Source organism: Oryzias latipes, chromosome 21 (genome assembly GCF_002234675.1).
Source record: "Oryzias latipes chromosome 21, ASM223467v1".
Classification (NCBI taxonomy): domain Eukaryota; kingdom Metazoa; phylum Chordata; class Actinopteri; order Beloniformes; family Adrianichthyidae; genus Oryzias; species Oryzias latipes.
The window spans coordinates 18,690,112-18,709,643 of NC_019879.2; the positions used below are offsets into that span (position 1 = coordinate 18,690,112).

Genomic DNA, 19,532 nt, shown 5'->3' on the forward strand with positions numbered 1-19,532 from the left:
TGGGGCAATCTTCTGCTGTCAAAGTCCAGGTGAAGATCTGTGGACCAGCCTGAGATCATCTAAAAACAACCTGCTTATGTTTTACCTTGTACACAGTTCCAAAAGCTCCAGATCCCAAGATCTTGATTCTTTTAAGTTCAGTTTCTTTCAGGATGCGAAGCTGGGCTTGATTAGGAGCTGTTCCACTTGGTGTCAAAGGTTCAACCAACTGGAAAAATGAAAACATAAAATCAGCAACAAACAATTATTGAGCAATGTAAAGAAGAAAAAAAAAACATTATAGATTGGTCAGCTATAAGAACCTGAAGAGAATAACGTTGAACAATAAAATATCAAATTGATTAAGGACTTTTACAAGTTGGCAAACATCAGACATTTCCCTGTTATTACCTAAACTACTTGCTTAATAAAGGGTACTACACCATAAACTCTTTATTAAATAATATTCTTTATTACCTAAATAAGTCACATGGACCCTACTGGACTGATATAGACACAAATGAATAACTTAAAATATTTAAAATAAAGAGGCCTACAAGATGACACCTCAGTAGATGATTGCCACTTTAAAAATTGAATGAATTGAATATTTAATCCTATACGATAGGTTTTACATAAAGGAAACATAAGAAAACAGTGAATAGAATAACTGAAAAAAAAAAGACTATAAACGAAAATTAAAGAAAAGGAAAATAGAGGTTTGGTTGATACCATCTAGGACACCAATAGAAGGAAGTTGTTGTATTGTAAGTCAAACACTAATAGCTTTAAAACCTTTGACTAATGCAAAAAAAAAATGTCAACGTCAGACCATCCAACTGAGCTGAGAGCTGTCCTGCAGCAGTGCTGCTGAAATGGTCGAATATTTGTGACTTGTCCACCAGCAAAATCTACATTGAGGTGCAAAAAATTTGATTTTTTTTTACTCTTTATAATCAGAGGGAATGATTTATCCTTGAAAGAAACAGTAGCAAACTCTTTGTTGGATGTAGGTAAACAAAAGCCAATTGTAAAAATAAAACTATGAAATAGGTTCAATTTTTTTTCTGATTATTTTATTAAAGTTGTTAAGAACCAAAGTTTTGTTTTGATGGGATTTACAAACTGGTCCAAAAAAAAAAGACTTTAATAAACATTCAAATCCGTTTTTTCTGTATAGAATTGATAAAATGCAGCATGATAGTTATTTACAAATTTCTTGCCCCATAAAAGTATTTATAGAATCATTTAAAAAAATGTATGCACTGCTGGAATGTCCTGTATCAGAGCTTACATCACTGAACGAATCATAAGTTGTTGCAAAAAAATAGATTCTTTCGGAGGTAAAAAAGACAGCCCCATTCCCTGGTTTGGGGAGTATTTTCATTAACAGTTCTCTGTTTTCATTTATTTTTATTTTTATTCTGTTTCATTGATTTTTTGCAGGATTGTGGAACATGTTAACATGACTTTGAGATGTATGAGAAATCTTCTTTTGATGACAAAAGCTAGAAATGCATTCATTATGCAAAGTACCACATACTTTGTGGCAATATGGGTTTTTGAAAAATCCTTTAATGTTAGCATAAAAAGAACAAAAAACACAATTATGTAAGATTCAAAGAAGCAGAATAAGTGTGAGAAAAGTACAGTTTAGGAGAAGAAGTGAAATGGGAGAACATATTTTGACACTTTACTTATACTTGTTGGTTTTGAAGAGAGAAAAAGCATTTTTTTCTCTCTAAGGACACTCTAGAGCAGCTGATAAGGATGTACTCCTCTTTTTTTTTTAAAACAGGAATAGAGTGCTTTCTCCTCTTTTAATGGCACGCTCCCCCACCACCTAAAATAAGTATTCACTCCAGCCGATTATGGCAAAGTCAACAGCTGAGTCTCAGAGAGTTGAACGCTTTTTCCAATTTTTGCAGTTACCCCTTGAAATAAAAAAGTCTAATTATTTTTCTTCTAACTTTTTTGGTCTAGCTGCCAAGCATATTTTATCGCATTTTTTGTCTGTTTCTTCAACATAAAAAAAAAAACAGGCACACATTGAAACACAAAATATATATATATATATATATATATATATATATATATATATATATATATATATATATATATATATATATATATATATATATATATATATATATATATATATATATATATATTTTTTTTTTTCAATGATTTTAGACTTCTGGGGACAATAAATAGCATCGAGACTTCCCACCCTCTAAAAAAAAAAAAAAATTCTGCAAACCTCCGTTTCCAAAAAACGGCGAAGGGCCCTCTTCTTCTTAATGTTCTTCCGCCGCACAGACACGGCCACGCTGAGTGCCATGATCACCACCATGAAGAGGCCACCAATCACTCCGGCTGCAATTAGAGGAGTTCTGGAGAGAAGAGAAGAAGGAGAAGATGATAAATGAACAGACGAAATCCACCGAATATTCAAAGAGACAGATTGAGTATGAATTTGAGCAGCAATCACAAAAGCCTCATGTTTACACAAACAGTCAAGCAGGCAAATAAATAAACATCATATTCTTGTAATTTATCTGCCCATGTGACTTATCCTTAAAATCCTTCACCTTTTCTTTTATACCCACACAGTTTCCCACAAATCCCTGGGATAACTAACATTCTTCCCTGCTGTCTCATTAAAAATCAGGTCAAGATCAAAAAAATGTAAATCAGCATCAAAACAAATTCTCACACTGCTGTCATTTAAAATCAAGCTTTAATAAATTCCTCATTTGGCCCCAAAAGTATGCAAAATTGCTCCAGAAGCAAAACAGAGTTTAATCCTTCGTCCACCAACCCGACACTGAAATGTGCATGTAGTGCAAGAAGCTTTCTTATGCAAACCATGGTCATACTGCTCCAAATCAGTGAGAAAAGGGCTGCGGAAAAAAAAGACTGCTTCACCTTATTATTAGAGAAGAGTCAATAAGTCAAGCAAGCAGATCTTGTATGTGCAGCAATATTACTACAGAATAAATAAAACAATCAGACCCTTTATTTAGGAGTTGGAGTAATTTCTTCCACATGGTTTAAGGTTTTTTTTTATACTCCTGAATAGGCCTGCACAATATACCGCAAATTTATCGTTATCGCAATATCCAGCTCTGCAATATGCATATCGCAAAAGACAGTGAAAATCGCAATAAATCGTAAAACCTTAAATGTGTTAATACAACCTTATGGCAGCTTGAAGCATTTAACGAATCAAATAAATCCCTTTATGCATTTGACCAATCAGATGGACGCCTTCACCTTGTTGACCAATTGGATGGAGGCCTATGATGTTAGATGTTTGTCTCCTATGTCAATGAGGGTCATTTGGAGTATAATTTTTAAACTCTTGCAATTAAATGGGAATGATGTTTTTGTTTATTTTGTTATTTGTTTATATACCGCAAATTATACCGTTATCGCAATATTAATCTTAAATATTGCATATCGCGAGTTTTCCTCATATCGTGCAGCCCTACTACTGAAGCAGGTCAATTGAGGTAAGAATGGTTTCATTGGAGGGCCTGTAATTGGATCTGCAGCGCCGCTACACGACAACGCTTCCTTGCACCCTAAAACCACCTCTGACCCCGATGAGCCCATCTGTGCCAGAGGTGGGCACTGAGGGCCACTTCCTGCATGTTTTCCAGCATACCCTGCTCTGGCATGTTCTGACACATGCCAAGACACACCTGAACCAGGTAATCAGCCATGAGTAGGGCAAGACTATCAGGAAATCATGCAGACACACCGGCTCTCGATGGTCGGAATTGCCCACCCTTGTACTACCAATAATGAATCACTGCATTCTATAAATAGTGTGACATAGTACACAATACAAGTGCAGACCAATACTAATTTAAATCAGTGTTAAATTAATGTAGAAGATGTTACAGCAAACAGATGACTTGTGAAAATCACTGTTATATACACTGAGAAGTGTGATGAAGATGTGTGGCGATGTTATGCTACATTAACACCAGGCGTTCAAGTGGCCACTTTTAATGAAAAGACTATGTAAACGCATATGAACCCTCGTTTTGGGCTTCTGCGTTCAGAACTTTCACGTTCACGCGTCACTACCCACGTTTTTAGGTCCGGTCATGTGCTGCACATACAAAACAACGTTCATTGATCGCTCACTGGAACTTCAACCGGTTGAATTTTTCACTGCTAAATTGCTAAAACAGCTGAACTGTGACCAATAGGGGACTCAATTTTGGTAGGGACATGTGGGTAGCGTCCTTTTCAATACAAGGAAGTATTAACTGTTGTAAACATGATCACAGAGGAGAATTAATAATTGCAGTTTGTATATTTATTGGAATAGAGCTGTGAAAGAAAAAGCCTGGAGTAAGGTTCGTGGGATTAGCACCGGTTTGACTTTTCACACAAACCTCTACCAGTTGTAGGCAGTGGACAAGCTCTAGTAAAAAGAAAACAAAAGAAGAAGAATCCCCTATCTGCTGCTCCATGGTTGCCTGGTGTGTGAACACCCCCGGCTGAATGCACGTTCATGAAATCGTGTATGGTGTGTTGTTGAGCACGCAAATTGCAACCTCTACTTACAAAATGCATAGAAAATGTACATTACTAAGTGTTCAGCGTTGAACTTTGACCAGCTAGGGACTCAGATTTGGAAGCGACATATGAATAGGAGAAATTAATAATTGTGGTTTGTGTCCGGATGAAATTATTTGACACCAAGTCTTTCATATGTTGGAATAGAGCTGTAAAAGAAAAAGCCTGGAGTAAGATTCACAAGATTTGCACCGCTACGACATTTTGCACCAAGTCTCCCAATACTACTGCAAGTACACGCACTAGTACTGGGTAAAACCCTTTGGTAAAAGCATGCTGAATGCAGGTTCTTGCACACACGTGCCCCGGTGTGTGTGTAGATTCACAGTTTTGTAATGATGAGGAACGCATCAAAAAGCTGGAGTCCAAGGACAGACTCACACCATCGCTTCCAGTACTCATATATTTGTAAGCTAGAGTGGCCACTGAGGATTTCCTGCAATGTCAAATATCATGGTGACATCAACATTTACAGTTCACATAAACTCATTTCCTACGCTCCACTTCAGCAGTCTTTCAAACTGACATTAACAGGTCCCATAGGTTTTCCCATGAAGTCTAACAGTTATAAATACACATGCCACCTCTGCCCTTGATCTGACATCAATCTGAATAGGTTTAAATAAATGTCTCTGCACGATGAAAGCTGCAAAACGACAGGGAGAGAAAAGAGCAATAATAATAAAAAAAAAAAGAAAAGCATCAGGATGCCTAAAAGAACCTGTTTTTTTGTTGTTGAGAAAAAACTTCTCTTTGTTTAATCCCTATTTAAATGATAAGGATGTTAAATGGCAGTTTAATCCATTTTAACCAGACATAAGTGCAATTCCTAATCAACAAGGAACAATGGTCTCAGAAAGCCTAAGGTAATCACGCATTTCTGATAAACCAGGTCTAGCTGAGCTCAAGTACCTGCAAGAGAGTTGCAATATGTGTGACACTTCACCACTAACAGCTACATCTGATAGCTGTGGCTAGGATACAGCTGCTTGGCAACCTATCTCAAAACATATCTGATGAAGTCTGATCTGCTCACCAGGAGTGCTTGCAGAACTGCCCTTTTCCTGTTGCACACAAAGCTGCTCTGTTTTCCGATAGACGTGCAGATTAAGATTAGTCTATTGCCTGACATTGTTTTATTTTTTTTATTTTATTTTTTTTTTAAATAAACAACCCCACTAAAAAAAAAAAGGTGTGTGTTTGTTAAAAGATGATCAATTTAAACACATGCATGCACAGAGGCAATGGAGACAGCAATATTGGGCCTCAAAGCTATCCATAAATCAAAGACTTTGCTTGCAGGGATTCTGCTCTGTGTGTGCATTCTGCTGCATGAGAGTGTTTTTATTGATAGAGGATGATGGTGAAACACACAAAAAAATAAATTGTACCTGTCCATCCAGCCAATGCAGTCCTGGAGTCTTGGTCCAATGCACCTTCAAACGACAATAATGATAAATAAATCATTCAAACTTTTACATAGTTTTACATAATAGGAAACTTAAGTAGCTAAATTATAGAATAACTGGAGAAAATGCAAAACAAAAACACACACTTAAAACAAATTTTGGTTGATATTATTGGTTGATTTTATTTAGGACACTACGAATAAAACACATAACAATAAAACTTTTGGACAAAACTTTAGAAATGTCAACGCAATGCCATCCCACTGAGCTGAGATGTCCTGCAGCAGTGCTGCTGAAAATGTCAAATACTTGTCCACCAGCACATTGGTTTTCTTTTAACTTTTATGATCAAAGAGAATTATTCATTTTCAACCTCATTGGTCCTGGCGTCCACATAAGAGAACATCACATTTTTAGTTATATTACTACATTAGATAATTCTGCTTAACTGGAGTCCTGAGATGACATGTTTAGAGTGCTATCTCAAATTTTAACTTGGGTTTCAAGACGTTAAAGGCTCACTCCAATCCATTTAGAGTTTTTGGTGTTTTTGACATGTTCTTGTAGCATTTTCCTCATGATGGAGGATATGTGAAAAGAAATTCAATATTAAAATTGCATTTCTGAGGATTTCTTTACTCAAATTGTTGTGAATCAGGAGCAGACAAAAAAAATTCAGTTTGAAAAAGCTTGTAGGTGTGGTGTAGAAGCTAATATGGCCGGCCACAAGCTCCTTACTCCACTCCTTGCGTATGATGCAACCGCTCCAGGGCGACTGGATCCATTTACGTCTTTGTTTTCCTCACTTGAGCTGACATCTGGCTCAAAACTTTATGGCTGGATAGTTCCGATATTGCTTACCATTTGTGTTATGTTGAGGTTGTAAGTGGCTATAAACTAGCAGGAGAGTGTGTAAACAAAGAGATGATGGGAAGTGGAGGTGGGCTTGCTCTGCACCAACAATTCCGCCCACAACTCAGAGGGAAATTTCTAATGAACTACTGCCGCTCTGCAGACACTATGTCCTATAAAATGACACAGGTTTTTTGATTTTGGCTGAAAATGGCAAAATCATAATTAAAAGCCAGCTGGGAACGCCTTTACAATAGTTTAAAAGATGATTGAAACAGGATTTTAAGACCTTATGGTTTTAAATCATACCAAAGACTTTAAAAACGAGACCCACTGCCGCCTTCCTTGACACTCAGCTTTAAGGGATTGGACTGGAGCTCACTGCTCCCCCTAGAGGATGGGTCAAAAGGAAGTTTCACACACCCTGGTGTCTTACAACTAATGAGACTTTTAACTAAATTTTATCTTTAACAAATCCTTGGATAGTATGTAAAAACATGGCAAAATGTCTGAGACACGATGCTTGAAAAAGCAAAGACATTTTCTGCCATTTTTTCTTTTTTAGATCTTTTAAATGCTAATTTCCTCCATCAGCTTGTATTTTTTGAAAGTTGAACCTTTTTGGTAAGCTGTGTTTGTGACCAAATGTTAGCCTGGTGTTTTCCATTAACGGCCACATTGTTAGGCTCAAGCAGGCGGGAGTCTGTCATTCAAGACAGGAGAAATAACACACAAGGGACAAGTGACATGAACCCCCTGTGGAGCTGAATCTAAAATGATGTCATTCCAAATCTTGTTGTTTAATATTACATCGAGAGGTGATTGGCCAGAGAGATGTGGAGAGTGGCAGCTGTGTTTCTCCAATCTCCTCCATATCAGTCTCTTCAATTATTTCTGGATTTCAACTCACTGGGTTTAAGTGTTTCACTCATCTTGAACGATGATGGGAAAATGACTGTTTTCAAATTGTAGGCAGTGAGGCGTTCAAAAGAAAGTTACTTAAGAAAAGTACAAATGTTCAAATTGAATAATTAAAAAAAAACAGAAGTGTGAAATTGATAATAAAAAACAGTTTTTCTTCAAAAACAATCCAGACTAAAACACAGACAATGCATCTTCATTTTGTTGAATCCTTTCTGCTTTTTTCAGACATTTTTCTTTTATTGGGAAGAAGAATTCAACAAACTTTTTTATGCATTTCTATTTGTAACTGAACTAAGAGACAAACCCGCCCATCCTTGCACAGAGTCCTCTTACCCCTGGGTGCAGTTAGGGTGGCAGGGATGGCATTCGTTGTTGGCCTCAGCGTATTTGAAGATGAAGCTGCTGGCCCCCTGCAACCCATCGGGACACTTTTCAACACAGTTTGGACCGTCCTTGAAATGAAGGCATTTCACACAATGCTCTGGGCCCTAAATGTAATCACAAAAGAGAAAAAGATTAAAGATAACATTGTTGAATGTTTTTTTCATGAAAATCTTGAAAGCAGTCCTTTAAAAGAAGACCCTGATGGTTTTTGGATATAGCTCACTATAAATATTATACATTTTTTGTATATCCACATAGATCCATAGATGTTTTGGGGGCAGATTTCAACATATGGGAGACTTTTTTAACTCTTCATTTATCTAACACAAACTGATATTTTTTTGTTAAGATGGACCGCATACCTTTGAGGGGCGATTGCCCATTTTTTTCTCAGATTCTGAAAAAAATATATATATTCCTTTCTTACCATTTTCTTTTTTGGTTATAATTAAGTATAGTAATAAAATAGAAACAAAAAAGCAACTTTGTTATAATTCAACTGGGTTTGAATATTGAAGAAGACAACATTCATTTGTACACAGTGAACCTTTCCTGCTTATTTAGCAAATGAACCTTTGTAGCAGTTTATCAGCTGGTACTCAAAAGTAAGTGTCATATTAACACAAAAAGTTAAGAATTTTAAATAGTTTGGACCAGTCAAAAGGCTTTCAATTATTACTATAAATAAAGAAAAAGTATGTTTTTCTAGTTTCTTTCAGTGGAAAAAACAAAATCTTTGCTTGTGGATAAAAACTAATATATCAAACATTGAATCTGTTTAAATAAAAAAAATAAATCTGAAATTCTGACAGCAGGAAAACTTTCAGAATTGTTCATATATAATTATTTATAATGCATGAACAACTTGTGAACAAGCCTTGATGACATTAAACATGAATGCTGTGCAGGAGTTTGTGTGACGATAAAAGCCTGAGTGAGAGGGAAAATTAACCAAGCTGACGCACACAGTGCATAAGTGGTGCTTGGAGAAAAGAAAAGTAAAATAATATGAACACTAATAGGGGAGAGAAAGAGGCTGGAAATGAATGCAGAAGCAGAGAGGAGAGGAGCGAGGCAGTGTGAGGATATCGAGGGGGAAAAAAAACTGAGAAGAAGAAAGCAAGCAGGCGAGACGCATAAAGCGGTGTGAGCAGAGCAGGGAGATAATAACCATCGCTCACAGCAAACACAATGACCATAACAATGCGCATGAAACAGGATTTATGAAGCTAATATAGGCCAGAGAGGCGGGAGAGTTCGGGATGAAGAGGGGTGATGAGCTCTTCAAGACGAGCCTTGAAACATTTTCTAACACAACATTTTTAAAAACGCAAACGGTACACGCACATACAGAAAAAGTGGATCAAAGTAAACCTGATTACATCACCATAATATATATATACTAATGGTGTCGTTCATTTTATTTTAACAACGATTTACATCACAAGTACGATACTATTCATAGTGGATATTAGTTCATTTTGAGCGATCCAATGCACTGACCTAAAATCGATCCAGGACATCTTTAGCCGAAAATACAACCAGTGTGACTCAGAGATAAATACCTGGGTACTGAACAGTGCAGGTGAAGTTATGCAGATTGCTTGTATTTAATCTAGTGTGAATTAAATATGTGTACACACAAGCAAGTAAACATGAATTAATGGCAAATACATTCATATTTTAGTTTCATAAAGTTTAGCCCACTGTTTTTCTACATCAAACTAATCCAAACGGAGCATAATTAGAACAGTTTACCACACTGCAGGGTCAGGTTTCCACACATTGGACTGGAATGATGGCTTGATCAATTTTTGCTGCCATCACATGTGTGATGAAGCTGGTTGTTTTTACATTCATGTAAAATACTGTGTCTTAATCAAAATAGCATTTTTCAAATCAATAAAATCGATTAATTTGATTTTGAAATGATTTCATAATGGTATAAATCAATTCAATTAACAACTTGCCTCAGACAGATCGATCTTGGATTGTAGGAAAAGAAATCAATTCATAAATTAATTCAATTAATTTTTAGTAATTAACTAAATCTTAGTAAAATTGTTTGCAAAGTAATTCATCAATATTTTTTTAAATAATGATGGGAAACATATTTAGTGTTTTATGTGAAACAATATCAAAAGGATATATTAATTGATAAATAGTTTACTCTGCTTACACCATTTATGTGCCTATGGACCCACACTGATCCTGGTTAAATCATGCAAACTGAGGATCTCTGGCTTTGACTTTGAGCCCTCTCCCCCCAATCCCACCCCCAACGCTAAAATGTAGCTGACGTGTCACACTGGCAGGTTTAAGTGACAGATCAAGCAGGCAGCTGATGGTCCAGCAGGGTGTTGTAGGTCAGGCAAAACACCAATAAAAAGCATCCTGCTGGAAATGCAAATTGCTCTTCCCATGTGTTTAACACAAAAGCCTAGGCGTGCTGCTTCTATATGCATGCTCAAATAAAGATTTCTTTTTCTTTCTCACATTAGGACTCCAGAAAAATTAACCAATAACTAGAAAGTGGAGACAACAGCCATAAAACCTCAGTATGAATATGTTGAGGATAAAAAAACAAAATAGAGTCAATGTTCTTGGGGGAGCTCACAGGTTTGATTGGCTTCCTAACACAATACCTATTGATTTGAATGATGCAAAAACCCAGAAAATCTTATTTTTATTTTCAATTTTAAACCAAAACATCCCATACTCACAACCTGTTGGAGTACGCAAAATGCCAACTTGTAAAAGTGCAAAATTATGTAACTTATGTGTAAACAGCATGGATAACATTGAACAAAAGGCCAGCAAAGCAAGCACTAAAGAGCAAAGGCAGGCAAATTGTGCATAAAGGTTCACTGGCACAAACGAACAAGTACTAAAAGGTGCAGAAAAATATGATAAAGGCAGCCCTGATATCCCAAACTTCCCTGCCAACACGTCCATTTCTGTCATTCCTGACTCCATCTCCACCCTCACAAGTACCTCCTAGAGAAACAGGAACTTTCAACTCAAAAACATGTGAAATGCAAGGCTGTTTGCTTACTTTTGTGAAAATCAGAGTACTTTTGTTTATTTGATCAAATTAAGACCCCCTCATCATTGCATAACGCTTTAAATTACTAGAGTAAGAGAATGGTGCAGCATTGAAAGATGATTCTGTGCTTTAGTGTAGACTAGAGCATATTAAGCAAGAAAGGAAGCAGTGACAAACTGACAAGGACATATCTGTAAATGTAATCATCTTCTCATTTAAGTTTTTTTTTACTGCTGTCTCCTGCCATGTGGAGAGAAGGGGGGAGTAATTGACCCCCTAAAATTCTTTTGATCACCTTAACTCTTCAAAGAGATACCTGTTTTTCACATTTAAAAAAAAAATCAGCAAATGTATGTATGTATAAATGTATGTCTTTAACAGATTCAGGTTTTTTCTGATCTTTATTTTATTCACCTTATTTTACTACTTGAAAATTAAACAGAGAACTTCTGTAAAGTAGCTTGAACAATCAAGCAAAACTAGTGCAACTATTAACTAGTAAATATAGTTAATTATTGACTAAATACGTGATAATTAGCCATGTGAGAAGGGTTGGCGACTGTAGCTTTAGTAACTTCATAGCTATTAAACATTTAAACATTTAATCAGATGTTGATGACTTTTAAAGATGACTTTCTTTTAAAATTGGTGTGAATATGATAATGCACATTCATGACTAGCTCATATCAGTGTCACCATTTATTAGTTTTGGTTGTTTTTGAGATTAGGAATTATTATTTTTTGTCGTCAGTTCCTTGGCAGTCGTCTCACATTCTGTCTGTTAGCAGCCTTTTTCAATTTCATTCATTCTCATTAAAAAGGAAATAAAAACCTGATATTTTTTCTTTTCAAACTGTCGGTTATTATTTGAGTTAAGACAAATGTTAGAAAAACTTGCTGTCAATTTCAAACAAAAGAGTTTTTGACGCCAGAAGTGAATATGTTGTTAACGTTACTGAAGTGTTTTTGTGCGCCTCCTGCTCAAACTGTTGCCGTATTCTTTTATGCTTGACAGCTATAAAATGTCATGGTCAGTTCATGATATGCAGACTTTTACAAAAGTATTAATCTGTAACAATAAACTTGGAATATATATAACTGATCATCACATGAATAACAAAAACCAGCTGATTCCGACAGAGGCGGAAAATATGTGATCAAGCCAGATTTCTGATCAATTGATCGTATCAATACATCTCTTGAGAAAAGCGACTTAGCACAAATCGGATCTGACGAGCCATGATCAGCTGAATTCAGTAAGACTGCACGTTTTAATATAATTTAAAAAAAGGATAACCAAAAAATACAAAAATTCTATCTAAAAATGCTTCCATATATTTTAATCTTGGTATTAAAACAAACCCAACTAAAAGATTCTTTATGAAGTTAGAGGTCTGGCTGATTTTTTTTAGTTCATGAGGAAAAATCTGCTCTATTTTTTTATTTATTGTGTGAGTTTACCATTGTAGCTCCCATAAATGAGAAGATCACTGGCACAAGCCTTTATGTATTACTTCGTTGCTCCCTTTTCTATTCTGCTCCCATTGTCATTTTTCCAGCGTATTTCCACATAGTTTATTTGTTCATTAAAATAGCTATATGTAGTGTAATTGCTATGGACTGCACAGCTATAACATGATTGCTGTAATCTATTTGTGCGCCTGTGCCTCATATCTACACAAGGTCCAACAGGTTACCCTGAGACATTTCCTTATCTCGCAATGACGACCCACAGGAATGTAGAAACTGCAGAATACAAAACGATGATACAGAGGGGTTGTAAAACACAAGCCTATATATTTCATTCATTCTTTATGAAACAGCCTCTGTATATTAACAAAAAGAAAAAAAACATAAATATTTGAACACAGCTTAAAAACCTTGGATTTTGCCCCGACGATTATAAGAGCTCAGTCTAAAGTTTTTAATGTACTTGTTTCTCAAAGTGCGATGACCACGCTAAAGCATCCCTCATGAAAGTTTTATAGTGAAAGTAGTCACAAAAAGGAGTCATACATCATATTTAATAGTTAAAAAGTCAATTTTGGAGATTTTCGAAAGTGGAAATTCACTTCTATCTCTAAGCCAAAGAACCACAAATTAAACTTTTCAGTCATTTTGTTTGATTTGCTTTATGCTTGTTGTATTTAAGTGTTTATTCTTTAGCAGAAAACACAACTGTACAAGAATTTGTATAAACAAATTGGTATAACATGCTACATAATATTCTTGCTGATTGATCTTGTCCTCTCCTCTTAAAGTAAAAATTGTTGGACACTAACACAAATGACTGAGCATTGTGGTGTGAAACATAAAACGATTGCCCCCGCCCCCCACATGCCCCATAACTTTCGAGTCAATATTAGTATCATTATGACAAAGGTTAAAAAATCACCAATACAAGCTCATTTGAGTATCGCAATTGTTGAAAGACCCACTCTAATAAAAATCCTATTTTGGGTGTTTTTAACCTGTTCTTGTAGCCTTTCTCTCATAACAGAGGAGCTATATAAAATAATTTACAATTAAAACTGTGTTTCTGAGTATTTCTTAAAATACGGACTAAAGACGCATGTACTGAAATGGGCGTGCAAAAGTCTCCTCTCTCCCTGCATCCTCCCTGGTCTATTCACGCTTAAGGCCCGTACACACCGGGACGAATATTCGCCAGGCGTTATTCGCCAGCGTTTTTCGCCACGTCTTTTGTGTTCACACCCAGGCGATTTTCGCTGACGATGAGCCGAGCGAACATGCAATTTCATTCCCTGACATTAGATGGCGCTTAATGTAAACAGAAATACTCCTGTACACAAGGTGGCGCTGCGCAACTTTACGATTCTTAAAGTCGCTTTTCACTCAGAAGAAGAGAGCAAGTATTTACGCGCTTGTCAGAATCATACAAAGAAAACATGAATATTTCAAGCATCAGTAGCTCCAACTGGTACTTGGTAAGGGGATATTTAAGAATGTCCGTCATTATTTCTTCGCGGCAGTGTAGACGCTACTTGGCGTCTAAGTTCTTCACTGGTATGTGTGCTCAGCAAGGCAGTTTTGTGTTTGAGCGCCCCCAAGTTGTGTTTTACTGTAACTTCAGAAGCTCCAGACACGTGTGCAAAAGCGCCATTCTCATTGGTCGAATAGATTTCGACGCGACGCGTCGAAAAAAAAAAAACGAACCCAAAGCGTTTTTTTTTTCTCGACGCTTTGGCGCGTGGCGTTTTTTCGCCTCGGTGTGCACACTCTCATTGGTGCCCTTTGTTTAGTCACGAGGCGTTAAACGTCGGCAAAAATCGCCGGCGAAATTCGTCCCGGTGTGAACAGGCCTTTAGGTGTGCGAGAAATGATGAGCGTTCAACACTCGGGCTCTAGACAATTACAAATCAGGCTCTAAACCATACGGCTGGAATGATCCAATATTGCTCGCCATAATTAAGCTTTATGGAAGCGATTATGTAGCATAAATAAAAAGCAAAGTCAAAACCAGAAATGCTTTTTCATTTTCAAAATGAAAAAAAAAAAAAGCATTCCTTCCTCAACACAGCTTATTCTGTCACTTAATTAAAATGAAAATGGTATTTGTCATTTCATTTTCAAGACGTTCTCTGGTAAATGTGTAGCATAATTCATTTAGAAATGTCTAATTTGACAATTAAAATGGATTAACAGAAATGCTTTTTAATTTTCAAAATGTAGCTGCATTTTTTGACTCAAAATTATAAAGAAAAAGCAATATTTCAAAATGCTTTTTCATTTTATACTTAAAACCGCTTATTCTGTGTCATAATTAAAACGAAAATGCAAAGAGGGGATTGCATTTGCATTTTAACATCCACCCCGCGCACCTTGTCACAATATTCATTTTGAAAAAGCATTAGCAGAGGGGAGGCGGGGCGATGACGTCACTGCTTTCTCCGTGTGTCCGGCTGCTGACTGACGCACACACGCGCACCAAGAGCAGACTGTGTTAGCGGCAGAGACGAGGGTTTTGTGATGGTTGTGAACTTCTGATGAGTTTCCACAGCTTCTCAGGACTAAGTAGTTGCATGTCCGCCTTCTGCGGTCCTCCTCCTGACGCACCGCGGACAAGCTTTGTTCTTCGGACCGCCAGCTGCCTTCGCACAGCGGAGCGCGAAGCTCCCGACGATCGCTGAAGGCGGAAATGCTGCTGCGATCTGAGAAACCATCATATGGATCTGTGTTTCCAGTGGTGTCCAGAGCAAAATAAAGACTGATTCCCACATATTTACACATTTATCTGCAGCTTCGCGGTGAATTTGCTGTTTGATTTATTAAGAATCCAGGTTTGAGCAGGCCAGGTCCAGCGGTTTTTGAACAGGACCCGGTTTTACGTAATCTTAATGTGAAAAATGCAGCAGAATGTTCCTTTAGCTCCCTCGCGAATCAGAAGCTGTGAATCGTAAGCCAACTTTAGCGTCGTCTGACCGCACGGATTTAAAAACATATGATCGAGCAGAGCAGGCCGTAAAATATTAGCGTAACTGTAATAAAAGCACATTATGAAGATAGTCTCCTGCAACTTCGCGCTGAGTGAGTGTTTTGGTCCAACCAGCAACGTTTAGCATGGAGAAATCTGCTGTCTGTTGATGGAGCTCCAGCTGTCATCAAACAGTTGATTCACCGCGAAGCTGCAGATAAATTTGTAAATATGTGGGAATCAGTCTTTATTTTGCTCTGGACACCACTGGAAACACAAATTCATATGATGGTTTCTCAGATCGCAGCAGCATTTCCGCCTTCAGCGATCGTCGGGAGCTTCGTGCTCCGCTGTGCGAAGGCAGCTGGCGGTCCGAAGAACAAAGCTTGTCCGCGGTGGGTCCGGAGGAGGACCGCAGAAGGCGGACATGCAGCTACTTAGTCCTGAGAAGCTGTGGAAACTCATCAGAAGTTCACAACCATCACAAAACCCTCGTCTCTGCCGCTAACACAGTCTGCTCCTGGTGTGTGTGTGCGTGTGCGTCAGTCAGCAGCCGGACACACGGAGAAAGCGGTGACGTCATCGCCCCGCCTCCCCTTTGCTAATGCTTTTTCGAAATGAATATTGTAACAAGGTGCGCGGGGTGGATGTTAAAATAAAAATGCAATCCCCTCTTTGCATTTTCGTTTTCATTATGACACAGAATAAGCGGTTTTAGGTATAAAAAAAAAAAGCATTTTGAAATATTGTTTTTTCTTTTTAATTTTGAGTCAAAAAATGCAGCTATATTTTGAAAATTAAAAAGCATTTCTGTTAATCCATTTTAATTGTCAAATTAGACATTTCTAAATGAATTATGCTACCCATTTACCAGGAACCTTTTTTAAAATGAAATGTCAAATACCATTTTATTTATCATTTTAATTAAGTGACAGAAAAGCTGGGTTGAGGAAGGAAATGAAAAAGCGTTTTGAAGTATTGCTTTTTCTTTTTAATTTTGAGTCAAAAAAATGCAGCTTCATTTTGAAAATTAAAAAGCATTTCTGGTTTTGAATTTGCTTTTTATTTATGCTACATAATCGCTTCCATATAGCTTGAGACTTTGAGCGCATAAACAGAGCTCTCAGTGACGGAAGGGGGAAGATTTCAAGTTTTCTGCGCCACCGTCGCTGTAGGATTAAAAATTCTCATTTTTAATCCTTTTAAAGTCTTCTGCCCACCTCCCGGCCCCCCGTATAAAATGTTCTAGCCCTTCCACAGAGTTGCACTCATACTTTGCAATTGTTTAGTAAAAGTAATTTATAAGAGATGAACCGTAACAAACGGCAAAAGAAATTCTTTGGGTAATATGGGCATTTAACTGTAGGGTCCTTATCCCCACATCTGCTTTCTGTTCTTTTCTCTTTACTGTCTTTTAAAGTAAATTTCATAATGAATTGTGTGTTTTTAATCTTTGCACTGTTATATATAGTGATTTTAATGAATTTTTTCTGTTTTGTGAAGCACTTTGAATTACCTTGTGTGTGAAGTGTGCCATACAAATAAACTTGCCTTGCCTTGTCTAATGCTCTATAATGGGATGTCTACAGACAAGTCATAAGACATCAACAAGTATTAGTAATGTGTTTATAAACCTTTATAAGACATTATAAAGCATGTCTTACAAATGCTGGAGCTGATCAACACCGAAAAGACAGTTGCATTTGTCTACAAATTCTAACAAATGTCCTATAAAGGCATTACAAATGCTAATAAATACTTCTATAAGCTGCATATTAACACTAACAAAGTCTTCGTAAAACACCCCCAAATAATGAATGTCCTATAAAGGCTTATAAACATTTTCATGCTTGTTAATGTCTGAGAACTAGATTATTAAAGAAACCTACTCTACCAATCTTTGCTTTATGGACATCACATCGTCTCACATCATTGTTTTTGTCTTTTGTTGTGTCTTAACAAGTGTTTAAAGATGAACCACCTTTTTTCAATCTGTGCGCATCAGTCTCTGCTTGTGTGTAATCACCTGCCTGCTTTGTGTCTCACTAGCCAACTGTGCGATGTTCTCATTTCTTAACTCATCATCATTATGTTGTACTGTCAGGAAATGAGATTAAAGAAAAATACTTGAATGTTTAAATGCACATTAACTGACTTGAAAGGCCAAACTAATTTTCAGATAGGAAAATGCTGATCTTATTGATCTTAACTTTCTAATCATTACATCTACAACACCAATAGTAAAATGCCTCGTTCTTTTAAAAAGCTTGTTTTTATCAGTATTCTCACACTGTGTAGTATTTTGACTAAGCTAAAATACAAAAGAAAACATCTGCAAAAGCAAATCCTAATGCAAACATAGTCAGGTGACTAATCTAATCCCTCTAGACTTTAAATTATGTTTATTATGTAGAATTTATGTTTTTTTATTGTTTATGTTTCTATTAGAACTTCTACTCATACTTAAACCAAAACTGCTCAAATCCCCACCTTGCTATCTGAACACATAGGAAATGCATGTTAGCCTTCCTGCCACAGTTTCTTTTACTCATGTGCATTGGAAGAAGCTTACCGAGCCATGACAAGTCAAAGTGTTGTCGTCTCCTTGTTCACATTGGGAATCGCACTCCACACACACTGACCCGTTGGCATACTCTCGAATCTCCCTGAGAAAAAGTTACAAAGGCATAGAGAGAAGAAAACTTTCATGAATGTAGCATATCATACGTTTACGAAGTCAGACCTTTTAATAAAATCTGCCTCTGTACTGGAGTTATAGGTGTGAAAAAAGATTAGTGGGGATCTGGCAGTAATTCCAATATTATGAGGATATCAGGAGGAATGGCTGACATTTTAATTTATACCAGCCTGTGCCCAAACAAAGAGATTGTGAAAGGAAAAAAGCCTATTTAGGTTTCTGTGTCTGTGAAAGCAAAATGTTGTAATGAGTAATTTTAACTGTAAACCTGCTTCAGATTTAGCACCCCGTCAAGTTTTACAGGCGAAGTTGTTGCAGTAACACGCACCAGAAGTTATTAAGAGCAACTGGTATTTTTCAAATCAGTTATTTTTTAAAGTCCTAAAATGCTATACATGAAATTGATTTGGAAAACAGAGATTTGTCACTGAAATGTGGGTTATTCTGTTATTTTTATACAAGTAAAAAAGTCTTTATATCAAAATGCCAATTTCACCCTTGTTTTTTATTATGAACATTTTCCAAAATAACAGCTCTTTTCATGACCCCAAATAGTCTGTAAATAACCTTTTTTCACTCAATTTCTAAATCCATTCAGGGCAAACATAAGAGATCAAAGGTTTTAGAATGAAAGAGGATTTATAACTCGTGGGTTTGACTCAACTGTGCTGTGTAGTATTTTTATTTATTATTTTTTTTCCTAAAAATCAATTAATCCAAGTGCTGCATCATTACATTTTCTGCAATCTGTTTATAACAGTGAAACACTAAAATGGACTCAAAAATTCATTACATCTGACTACATTCCGTCTGAGTTGGCCGTTTGCTTTTGTTACTGAACGAGACTGAAGATTGATTTGGAATTTGAGTCTTTCGGTCAGGAGGGAGAAACAGCAGCAATAAAGAGAAAAGAAAACACAACTTCAATCCCATTGGGAAATAAATCAAATTAGTATTAATTATGCTTCATCTGGCCTTCACAAAACCTTCAAAGGGGCAAGGAAGGTAAGGCTTTGTCAGTATGTGAGCTGGTTGAAATAATAAGCTGTGGTGTAAATGGAAGATATTGATGAGACCAGCAGGGTCTACAGACTCCATAATTTTTTCCTGTATGTATTTTTTTTCTACAAATAATATGCTTAAACTCAATGGTATACACATTACATATAAAGCTCAGTCAGGTACTGTTTGTCTTATTTATTTCAAATC

The 19,532-nt window shown here is 36.6% G+C and overlaps 1 protein-coding gene across 1 annotated transcript in view; it reads right to left on the reverse strand.

Moving 5' to 3' along the window:
* Nucleotides 1-19,532, reverse strand: part of erbb4 (erb-b2 receptor tyrosine kinase 4) — a 298,636-nt gene that overhangs the window by 49,185 nt on the left and 229,919 nt on the right. Inside the window, exons 14-18 of the mRNA XM_011489669.3 lie at nucleotides 18,198-18,291; nucleotides 8,094-8,248; nucleotides 5,967-6,011; nucleotides 2,240-2,372; nucleotides 86-208 (exon numbers count right to left, since the gene is read on the reverse strand). Coding sequence (XP_011487971.1) covers nucleotides 86-208; nucleotides 2,240-2,372; nucleotides 5,967-6,011; nucleotides 8,094-8,248; nucleotides 18,198-18,291 — 550 coding nt within the window. The remainder of the gene's footprint in view (nucleotides 1-85; nucleotides 209-2,239; nucleotides 2,373-5,966; nucleotides 6,012-8,093; nucleotides 8,249-18,197; nucleotides 18,292-19,532) is intronic.